Consider the following 12,252-nt stretch of genomic DNA (forward strand, 5'->3'; position numbering starts at 1 on the left):
AGATAAATATATAGAAAAAAAATTAAGCTTGATCCCTATCTCATAATAATACATGCAAAAATAATTTGAGATGTATTATGTATATAAACATAAGTTCTAAAATTACAAAGTTTGTAGAAGAACAAAGGAGAATGACCTTCTGACTCTAGGATGGGCAGAGTTTTTTTAGAGAGGACCCCCCCCAAAATGCTAAACATATGAAAGAAAAAAACTGATAAATTGGTCTTTACCAAAATCAAAAACTATTTTTCATCAAAAGACATCATTAAAAGAATAAAAAGGCAATCCATAAACTAGGAACAAGTATTGGCAATGTATTTATCTGAAAAAAACTGTGTTGAGATATGAAGGATTTGTACCCAGAATATATAAAGAATTCCTAGAGCTCAGAGATAAAAGGACAAACAACCCAATCTAAAAAATGGGCAAAAGACCTGAACAGACACTTCATAGATGTATGTAACTGGCTAATAAGCGTAGACAGATGTGCTCAGGATCTTTAATCATCCGACGGGTGCATATTTAAACCATAATGTGATGACATTACACTCCTCCAGAATAGCTAAAATGGAAAAGATGCATAGGACTGATAAGGATGCAGAGAAACCAGAAGTCTCCCATGTTGTCGATAGCAGTGTAAGATGGTATAGCCACTTGAAAAACTGTTTGGTGGTTCCTTACAATATTAAACACAAACCTACCCTTTAACCCAGCAGTTGCACCCCGGGGAATTTACTGGAGAGAAATGGGAACACATGTCCACAAAAAAACTTTTACATGAATGTATGTATCAGCTTTACTCCTAATAACCCCAGACTGGAAAGAATACAAATGTTCAGTAAGAGATTGGACAAACTGTGGAATATTCATAGATGGAAAACTACTGAGTCATGAGGAAGAACTACTGACACACAAATCCACACAGATGCCTTATTTACATGAAAGAAGGCAGATGCAAAAACCTACATTCTGTGTGATTCAGTTTATGTAAATTAAAGAACAGGCGAAGTTAATGGATGATAATAATACAAGAACAGAGGTTGCCTGTAGGGGTGGGGACTCTGAAAAGGGGCTCGAGGGCACTTTCTAGGGGGAGACAGGAACGTTCTATAATCTTAATTGGGGTGATGTTTACACAGGTAGGTAATTGATCAGAACTCATGTGCTCAAGCTCTGTGCATTTCACTCTATGTAAGTTTCAGCTTAATAATAATAAAAAAAAAGATCATAGTGCCTGATATTTGGGGCAGAGTAGAAGCAGGGAAGCCAGCAGGGAGACTGTTATAATAGTACAGGCACAAGATGGTGGTGGGAGATGTATTAAGTGGCTCAACTTGAGATCTCTTTTCAAGGGAGGATCAAGGACTGGTTAGCTCAGTAGGCAAGAGTCTTAGTTAGGCTGGCCCGAGATGACTTGGTCCCTGAAGCCCATTTACTTATTTTATTTATATATTTTACTCTGTCCCTTTTCTTTCTAAAATAATTCAGGATTCATTATAACAAAGGACATGTATTCAATAAGACTGAGAAAACATAACCAAAATAGAAAATTGAAACCAGAAGGTAGAAGAAGCAAATATGCCAGTTTGGGAACTGATAATAAAAAACTAAGATCGGGAAACTCTTTCCGTCCAGTACCCTTGGCTGGGACTGCAGATAGGTTACAAAGGGGGTGGTGAGGGTCTTTTAATATCAGAGAAAAGACGGCTCAAGTGGTGCTGAGTAAAGATGATTTTAGTTGAAGAATATATGACTTGTGGAGACTCTCTGGGCTTATAAAACAAAAAACACACATTTTTGTAGAACTTGATTTGTAACAGAATATTGCAAAGGTCTGATACATGGAGTGCTCTCTAATGAAACAGGGGGTCTATTTTAGGGAGAACTACCTTCCTTCTGTTTGAGATGATCTATTATGCAGAAATGTAAATAGCATGGGGCGCAATTTAGGATAAAATAAAGCTTGAGTGTATTCTCCGTACATTTATGGAATCATTATCATTTAGAATTAATGCAAACTAACATTCTGACATGGGAATTGAGTTTGGTTTGAATATATCAAGTCTAAACGAGGCAGCTATGGATATGTAGAAATACTATAAAAATGTATGTCAAGAAACACATTTTTTAAGATTTTATTTATTTATTTATTTGACAGAGATTACAGGTAGACAGAGGGGCAGGCAGAGAGAGAGAAAGGGAAGCAGGCTCCCTGCTGAGCAGAGAGCCCCATGTGGGGCTCAATCCCAGGATCCTGGGATCATGACCTGAGCCAAAGGCAGAGGCTTTAACCCACAAAGCCACCCAGGTGCCCCAAGAAACACATGTTGATTATTTATTGATCATTATCAGTACAGACAATTCATTATGTTGTCAGTTGAATGAGAAGGGAAACTTGTATTAGACATTCTTTAATTAAGAACAATTAATGAATCAGAAATGAAAAAATTGAAAAAAAAGAGAGAATTTGTGTGGAGAAGATATTAAAAATATATGCCAGTAAAGCAGTCCATCAAATTAAGCCTCGTCTTAGTTCTGGAACTTTCGCTTGACTTCTTAAAATAGACCATTCCAAATGAAGGCTTAAATCACCATCAGAGGATTAACGGCAAACTCATATTGGCATTGCCCATCAGATCTAATAGCAAAGACTGCTGACTCATGCAGAGACTAGGGAAGGAAAATAATCATCATAAATAATTCATAATGCACTGAGATAGCTAAGTTTGTGGTTGATTCTTTAGCAAATGTGATTAAATTTATTTCAAACTGGTGAGTAAAAATGACCACAGTTGGACAGCATTAATGACAAAGGCATGCTCTTGCATCAACCATATAAATGGAGGGAATGAAATATGAAGAAAACTGTGACCAGCTGGGGGTTCTGAGGGATTTACTTGCTCCTGATGGTTTAGGTTTGGCCACAACAGAGCAGGTGGTTTAAGGTAATGAAGGGTTTGTTGTAATGATGTAGGATGGGATGACTCTCAGGAAGTTCTCTTGGGCGCTGGGGTATGTTGATGTCAAGTGCCCTCTGGGGATGAGGCCGGTGGTACAAAATAGGGGTGCACTGGCAATAAAGTCTGGGCCACCCAGGGTCCTGGGGCTTCTATAAGCTTCATAGTGAGGGGTGGGGGCAAGATGTCCATATGAGGAATCTGAAGATCTCGTTTCTGGCCTTGCTTTTCCACTTACTGGTGATCCTGGTTGGACGAGTCTTTTGACCTCCCGAGTCTAGACTCCCGAGTCTGTACTTCCTTTCTTGCTTCGCTTTTCATGGATGTTGCGAGAATCGACAGGATAAAGGATACATGGGCTCTCTAAAAATGTCTGCAAATAACCACTACAGTTTTTTTTTTTTTTTTAAATTATTTGCTGGTAACTAACTCTCTAGTGTGAGCTGAAGCGGGAACCATGCAATAGTTCATGCTCAAGCTGAAGTTATTTTAAGAAATAATCAATACAAGATGCATTGGGTTGGAGCCACCATAAGAGTCATAAATCTTGACAGTGTGCTGTTTGATAAAATTAATAATGCTTGAAAGAAACATTGTAAAAACCTACAAGAGGGGAAAACCTAGCGCGTTTGGGAGAAAGGGCTTAAGTCATTGTGGAAACTGAGAGTCACCTTAGGAACGATGGTTACTGTCCTGATGCCAAGTGGGATAGTTTTCAGGCACAGGTCCACACAATTGCGCATGCGTGCACACACACACGTGTGCACAAACCACACACTTACACACGCATGTACACAAGGGCAACAAGCACCAGCTTTGTTGCGTGGGGCTCAGAAGAGACTGGAGAGTAAGGAAGACTAGCATTAATTCCAACAGCGGATGATTGCAATCTGTGCACTCCAGGGCCCACCACCTTCTAAGGAAATGCCGCCTGCCTCTGAATTTTACAAATAAAATAGCCTCATTTCTCGCTGGTGAAGCATATGCTCACGTTGCTTTGGGATTTGTGGCTGTTGCATACGGGGACAGAGAGGAGGGCAGTGAAGGGGGACCGGGACCTCATGGTGTTTAATATATCCAAGCCCCCAGATGATCTATGGTTGGAAAGGAAAGTGAAGAATACTGCTTTTCCTGCGTCCACAATGATCCCAAACCTTCCAGATCCTCTGTCTTCCCACCAAGGTTGTCGCGGGAACCGGAGCCAGGTGTTCCCTGTTGGTGGGCGCTTTGGGCCACCCCAAGTGGAGACATCACAGACCCCAGTTGCTAGGCAGAACCGTCGTTGCTAGGGAGAAGCGTGGAGGGCGTCAGGCTCCGGGGACCCACGAGGGACAAACTTGGTTAAGGAAGCACAAGACCTGAGGGAGTCTGTCAACAGCCTGCCCTCTGTGGGGATGCAGTTGATTCTCCTCTTAGGTGGCCAGAGACCGGAAGGCCATGTTAAAATTGCCTGGATGAAAACGTTTATTTCAGTAGGGTCGTGGGAGAATTTATAATCTCAAAAAGGTTTTTATTGTGGTGAATCTTTATTATAAAAGTTACTTGCGTTTGTTATAAAGATGTTAAATTAAATTAAAATGTTAACTTAATTTTAAAACCCTAAGGAAACCTTGACATTGGGTCTGTCATGTTTGCAGGCAGAGAAAACAAAGAATTTTGTCAGTCGAAGCCTGGTCATAGGAGAAGTCCTCTCCATAGCAGACATGGCCACAGGAGTAAAGGTGAGAGGCTCCGGGGACCCTGCCCTTCATGAGCTGCTACTTAGTTTTGAATGGCAAGGAGCACAAAGTAGAACCCCACAGGTATCTGTCTGTTTACTAGAATAGATGTGTGTAAAATGGTACACCTGACAGCCCATGCCCCTGACTTCCTCTTTAACCATGATATTCAGCCTTGTGCTTGTTTGTTCTTGGCTTTTCTTTTTGTGTAGTTGTACTGCACTGTCAAACAATTATTTTCATTTGTTTTAATTTTAGAAAAAGCCTCATAGTCCTTCATGATTTATTTTCTTCTCTTAACTATGATCACTAAGATCAGTCTGTGTTGGGCGCCTGGATGACTCAGGCGGTTAAGCGTCTGCCTTCAGCTCAGGTCATGATCCCAGAGTCCTGAGACTGAATCCCACATAGGGCAACCTGCTCAGTGGGGAGCCTGCTTTTCTGCCCCTCCCCTGGCTCGTGCACTTTCTCTCTCTCTTGCTCACTCTCTCTCTCTCTCTAAGTAAATAAATAAAATCTTAAAAAAAAAAAAAAGATCAGTCTGTATTGTGGCATGCCACAGGCTCCGTACTTGTTTTTTTTAATGTTTTAATTTTGAGATAATAATACTCACAGAAAGTTACAAGAATAGTACGTAGAGTTATATGAACTCTTCTCCCAGTTTCCCTCTGCTGTAAACCAATGTAAAAGCAGGAAATCACTACTGCTACCATACTGTTCTAGGACAATACTAGACTACAGGCCTTCTTCAGATTTCACTAGCTTGTACATACACCCCAGTGTGTGTGTGCATGTGTGTGTGTGTGTGTGTGTGTGTGTAGTTCTGTGAAGTTGGTGTGTGTGTGTGTGTGCAGTTCTATGCAGTTGGTCCCATATATGGATCCACGCAACCCCATCACAATCAAGATGGAGGACTGTTTCATCACTGCAAAGAAACTTATAGGGCTACACATTTACAGTTGCACCCAGTCCCCACCCTGTTCCTGTTCTTTGGCCACCACTAATCTATTCTCTACAGTGTCACCATTTTGAGAATGATACATGGATGGAAGTTCATTCATTTTCTCATATTCCTTTGTGTGAATATGCAACAGCACTGGGACTTCTTAGCCTTCTCCATTTTTGCTATTCATATGGGTGTAAAATGGCATGGCATTGTGGGCTCGCTTTGTGTGTCCCAGCTCACCAAGAATGGTGAACAGAATAGTCCTTAACAGGTGTGATGGCCATGGTTCCTCATGGTACCCTAAGTCCCCAGTGGAGGGCCATTTTTGTGGGGCTGCATATGCTCTCCTTTCTCTCCCTGGACACCACTGTGCCTCAAAATAAGGCCCTGCATCCAAACATTCAGTCCTGATACCCCAAAGGGGAGAAATAACTAGAATACAAAGAGAGACTGATCAGACAGAAAAGCCACATCAATCGTTGATGAGTCCAAAATGGCAGTTATTTTAGTTTTTGCCTTGTAGACGTTTAAAAATGGGTAGGGGTTGGGGCGCCTGGGTGGCTCAGTGGGTTAAAGCCTCTGCCTTTGGCTCAGGTCATGATCTCAGGGTCCTGGGATCGAGCCCTGCATCGGGCTCTCTGCTCAGCAGGGAGCCTGCTTCCTCCTCTCTCTCTCTGCCTGCCTCTGCCTACTTGTGATCTCTGCCTGTCAAATAAATAAATAAAATCTTAAAAAAAAATGGGTAGGGGTTAAAAACAAAGAAGACTGTGAGTTCATCGGTGGTAAAGGCACCCACCAGTAGGTCCTCTGGGGGAGACTGGCTTCTCTGTGATTTCAGCCAGGCAAGGTCTCTTCCCTCCTAGTTGGGTTGGTTGTGGCTTCCAGACGGAAGAAATTCAGCTGAGATGCAACAAATAGATTCCCTTCTCAGAAGTTCTAGAGGTCCCTGGTCTAGACTCATGATCCTCAGTTTGTGTTTTTTCCATATCGCTCTCTACCTCTTTCTTTTCAGCAAGCCTGTGGAGGGCTGTGACCATGCGGAAATCCCTGCAGGGTGTTCCAGCGTTCTAGGTGGGGAGCCCTCCCCTCAGCATCTTTAGGGTCTTGCACTGACCCTAGTGCCTAGAATTGCACAGGGAATGTTTGAATGAATAAGGGAGGAGAAGCTTGCGGTTTAAAGCAGACTTAAGAAACATTTCAACCACATGCGTGGTTGGACATTATTAAGATTCTGGTTCAAACAAACTTTAAAGAAAAATTATGTGTCAGTGGGAAATATTGAATATTTGGTGATATTAAAAATTATTCTATTTTTAGGTAGGCAATGGTTTTAGGGTTGCATTTTTAGAAAGTCTCATTATCTTTTATGGGTGTATGGGACGTATTAGGGATGAAATGACAGGATGTCTAGGATAAACTTGGGGTATAGAATGGGGAAGTGGATTGGGGGAAAAAGCAAAATGGATCATGAGCTGTTCAGTGTTGAGTTCATTATATTCTTGTATTTTGGTTGAAATTTTCCAAAATAAAAAGATTTTTTTTTGAATTTTGTTATATTAGTCACCATACAGGAGGACATCATTAGTTTTTGATGTAGTGTTCCATGATTCATTATTTGTGTCTGAAATAAAAGCTCTCAAAAAAGTTTTGTTCCTGAGTATCCTAGAAGAAAATATGAATAGATATGACAAAATAGGTCTTTGGGCGCCTGGGCAGTTCAGTCACAGGGCTGACTCTTGATTTTGGTTCAGGTTGTCAAGCTCAGGGTCATGGGATTGAGCCCTGTCTCAGGCTCTGTGCTCAGTAGGGATCTGCTGGAGATTCTTTCTCTCCCTTTCCCTCTCCCCCTGCTCTATGCTCTCTCTCTCAAATAAATAAATCTTTTTTTAAAAAGAAGGAAAGAAGTAAGGTCTTTAAAATTGCTTCTCTGATCATATCACTTTTCTGCTTTAAACTTCTCTTTATGCTTTAGAGAAGTCTTCCTATTTTTTTACATGGCCCATGTGTTCTTGTGTGGTTTGGCCCTTCTCACTTCTCCAGATACCTTCTGTCTCACTTTGTCTTCCTCCCTAGGAGGCCTGACATACTGGCCTTCTTTCATTCTTCTCATCCACCTTTGGGTCACTCTTGCCATCACCATAGAATGGATTTTTTCCCTCCTTCACCTGCCTGACACCTGCTCATTCTTCAAGTCCCAGCCCAAGTGTCCTCTCCACAGGCCTCCCTCAAGCCTGCAGTTGAAATCCTATCCACTTGTCATCTGTCTTTGTATCTTTCAGTTGTCTGTCACAAGTATGTACCTACTTTGATCTTTTGTATTTATTCATGTGTCTAATTGCTCTATGTCTCTTAGCACCACTGAAGGGCAAACCTTTTGAAGACTGTCATCCTCTTGTATAGTATCAATACAAGAGAATTAAATGAATACATAGAATCAAAACAGGTCTTACTAGAAAGGTTAAACGTAGAATTACCCTATGACTCAGGAAATCCATTCCTAGGTATATTCCCCCCAAAATGGAAAACAGGGACTCAAACAGATACTTGTGTGCCACTGTTCATTGCAGCATTATTCACAATAGCTAAAGGGTGGAAACAAACCAAGTGTGTGTCAACAGATGAATGGTTAAACAAAATACATATACATATGATGGAGTGTCATCCAGCTATCAAAACGAATGACGTTTTGGTACATGTTACAACATGGATGAACTTTGAAAACATGACACTAAGTGAAATAAGCCAGACACAACAGGACAGATGTTGTATGATGCCACTTACATGAAATTTCCCGAAGAGGCAAATTCATAGAGACAGAAAGCAGATGATGGGTTGCGAGAGGCTGGAGGAGCAGGAGGATGGGGAGGGGCAGCAGGGCACAGAGTTTCTGTTTAGGGGTGATGAAAGGTTTTGGAGATAGATAGTGGTGATGGTTGTACAACAGTATGAATCTCATTCATACCATTGAATTGTACTTAATAATGGCTAAAATGCAAACTTTATGTTAAATGCATTGTACTGCAATTAAAAAAAAATTAAAAAATTTAACACAAGTTATCATGAACGCTGTTTGCTTTCCCACACATTATTCATTGCAGAGGACTTGTTTATCTTGTGCTTGAATAGCCCAGACAGTTAGAGGAATGTGTGGATGCTCCTCCTGAGTCCAGCCCAGAGGGGCCATGTCTATCTTTCTGTGGGCAGTGGAAGGAGATGTGGTGTGATTAGACCAGTTCCTGTGAGCCCTGGGTGGGTCAGGGCATCCCCAGACCTCACTGCCAGCCCACAGGGTTCTGGTAGCCTCTACCTACTTCCTGCACATGAGGAAGCGTTGGCAGTTTGTTTAAGTCATCTGTGCCCTGCAGTCCTGGGCTCCTTTGCTCTCTCCCTCCACATCTGTGTTCTTCAAAAGCTCTGGGTGTCCCTGAGTCCTTTAGACAAACATAGTTGGACTAACATAGCCAAGTGGTGGCAGGACCAGGGTCTGGCTCTGAGAATGACTCACGATGAGGTTGGGGGTGGGGGGTGGGGTGGGAAAGTGAGAGGTGCCAGGGAAAGACTTCCTTTACTAAGGGCTTTGAATCCCTGCTTTAGCTTGAGAACCTGCCCGAGGTCTTCTACCAGACACGCTGATGCATTCTCGAAGGACTCTAGGACCCAAAGAAATGTGACATGCTTCCTTTTCTTCTTCCCCATGACTGTTCCTCTTTTTCTCTATCTGAACCTCCCTATTATCTGTCTTAGCTTGCTTGGGCTGCCATGATAAAATACTATAGTTCATGTGGCTTAAATAACAGAAATTCATTTTCTCACAGTTCTGGAGGCTGGTGAGATCAAGGTCCAGCTGATGGAATTCCTGGTGAGGACTCTCTTCCTGTAGATGGTTGCCTTCTTGCTGTGTCCCCACACTGGGACTGGGCAGAGAGAGACAGACAGAAAGAGAGAACACTCTCTGGTATCTCTTATAAGGGCACTAATCCCATCGTGAATGTTCCACACATGACCTCATTTAAATTTAATTAGTTCCCAAAGACCCCATATCTTAACACCAACACACTGAGGGTTAAGGCTTCAGTGTATGCATTTTGGGGGGAACACAATGCAGTCCATAGCACTATCCTTTCTGGGGCCACCCTTGTCTCAGAAACCAGCAGTGCTTCAGTGTGTTCCATTTGCTCTTGGAATGAAAAGAGAAAAGAGTCTGAATGCACTTGAAGATTCTTCAGGGGGCCCACAGTTGGACTATGGTGTAGGAAGGGCCTGGCCCATCACAGCCATGGCAGACTTCCTGGCATGCATGACAGACCTGCCTGGTACATGGTGGCATGGAGACAGTCAGAATGACGTGGGTTTACTTCCTGTCTCTAGGACTTCACAGTCAAAGTTCATGCACATTCCTTTTACATCTAAGCTCATAATGGGTGACCTTTGTTTTCTCTTCTGTGAAGACGGTGCTGCTAATGTCCATTCATGGGCTGCGGTCAGATTTAAATTGATGATGCCTATGAGAAGCTATATGTTATAGCTGACATGTAGCAGGAGCTTGGTAAGTGGCTGGGATGGTACCCCCTAAGATGTGGCCCAGACCCTTTCCTGGCAGTCTCCTAGGTAGTGGCTCAGTCAGTGGATTGAGGTGAAATTGACCTGTGTTCCAGCTCCAGCCCCTTAGCTTTCCCTGCCATGTTGGGACATCTTTCTTGCTAGTCATCATTTGGAAGTTAAGAGGCCCCATCCTTGAACCTCTTCAGCCTGTCCTGACAGCAGTTCCCAGTCCCCAGGTAGCTCTGACTGTGGCCTCCAGAGGCTACTGCCAGCTGTCACTGGGCATGTTGTGCTCATGACCTCATGTACACGAGGTAGCTGTCCTTCCCATCTTCCAGACGAGTGAGAAAGGAGAGAAGGAGCTTTCCCAAACAAACAATGCAAGGTGCACATAGATTTAGAGATTTTGTGGTGTCCTTCCCTTTGTCTAATTTCTTGCCACTGCATTCTTTGGTTTTTCTCAGAACAAATAGACTAGTCCGGGTCCTGTCTGCTAAGGTGGACTAGAGGCCAGGATGCCCACTGGGCAGCGAAGGCAGCAATGGACACAGTGCTCTCCGAGGAGGACACTTTGCCCTGCTCCCTTGTGATGGGTTAGTGCCCTTCTTCGTTCAGTTTCTGCCTCCCTGTCTTAGGGAATTCATCCCCCCCTCCCTGGTTCCTCCAGCAATCAACCCCCCACCTAGATCCCACTAAACAATTAATGGGCCTTCATCCATCTGGAGGCTCAGGCCCAAAATCAGGTGGCACCTAGAGTTCTCCCTTGCTTTCTTCTTCCAAATCCAGCCCATCAGCTCTGTCTCCAGAATCTACCTTGAATGCCCCTGCTTCGTACCACCCCGGTCTGACCACTGCTCACTGGCTTACCTCAGTGGTTGCTCAGGAGGCATCTTCTTCCTGCTGGCTGGGCTGGGGTCCATCCTCCTCACAGGAGGCATGTGCTGAAAGCTTATATCAGGCCAGACAGTCATCTGCTTGGAACCTTCAGGTGCTCCCCCTGCGTCAGCCCCATTGGGTCAGATTCTCTTTCAGAGAATGTGGCTTTGGCAACACACTGCCCAGCACTTGGGGGAAAATCCTCACATTTTAAGTGACTCTGTGGATTGGGGGGGGGGGGGTCACAGAGATACCATGTCTGTTAACTGCTGTGGTTTCTGCAAACCAACAAGTTTCATTCACCCGCCCAGTGCTCCTACTGATGACATTTAGTGAATGGGAGTTTTCCAAATGTGGATAAAATATTCTCCCCACTCCCCTTTCTAATGAGAAGGAATGGATTTAAAATCTAGAAAAGGAATATATTTGTAAAGAATGCATTAGCCACCAGCTAGAGAGATTTGGGGGTGGAGAATTCAACCTGTTTTAGTTTTAGGAAAATGCTTTTTTAAAACTTGATTTCCAAGATGATTTATGGGGGGAAAAAACCACTATTTGGATTGACTGTATCTTCCCAGGCTGGAATTAGCAATGTGATCAGCAGGGTCATGAGGATTCCGAGGATTCTTTATGAGTCTCCAAATGAAAGCACTTCATATGTCAGAGGTGATTAATGAAATTCGTCTGTCATGATGTCAGAGTTGTTGAAGTTGGTAAAGTGCCCTTTCAGATAGTTAGGGTCAGGCCGATCACATACGTGGAGTGTGGGACTAGTTCTTGCCAGAGGCTGGTGAGACAGTCTTGGGTGGAAGATCTTGAGATTCCGTTCCTGCCATTTCCCTTCCTACAAGGTCTTCCTTGGGGTTACTGTGTCTACTCAAGCTCATTCAACTGTGATGACCCCAGGGAAAAAGGGTACCTATTGGCTGTTATAACGGAAGAGTCCAGAGTGCCGCAGGTGTGGATGTGGGGACCTGGTCTGTCCCATGTGTCTGCCTTATCTCCTTCTCCCCACCTTGACCTCATGTGTTGGTTTCCTATACCAGCTTTCATTATGGCAAGAGCAGCCAGCAGCTCTAGGCCTGCATGCTTCCAGATTCCACTGCAATGAGAAAGAGAGAGCATCTTTTGCCTACTAGCTCACCCATGTGTCCCAGAGGATGCTGTGGTTGGACCCACCCAGACCACGCACGGGTCTATGCTGATGCCATCC

At 43.5% G+C, this 12,252-nt stretch overlaps 1 protein-coding gene across 1 annotated transcript in view; it reads left to right on the forward strand.

The window, feature by feature from the left end:
• The window catches only part of ACOXL (acyl-CoA oxidase like), a 336,509-nt gene that overhangs the window by 30,178 nt on the left and 294,079 nt on the right, over positions 1 to 12,252 (forward strand). The window contains exon 3 of the mRNA XM_047746939.1: positions 4,595 to 4,678. Within this exon, the coding sequence (XP_047602895.1) occupies positions 4,595 to 4,678 (84 nt within the window). The remainder of the gene's footprint in view (positions 1 to 4,594; positions 4,679 to 12,252) is intronic.

The sequence above is a fragment of the Lutra lutra genome, chromosome 9 (assembly GCF_902655055.1).
Source record: "Lutra lutra chromosome 9, mLutLut1.2, whole genome shotgun sequence".
Taxonomy (NCBI): Eukaryota; Metazoa; Chordata; class Mammalia; order Carnivora; family Mustelidae; genus Lutra; species Lutra lutra.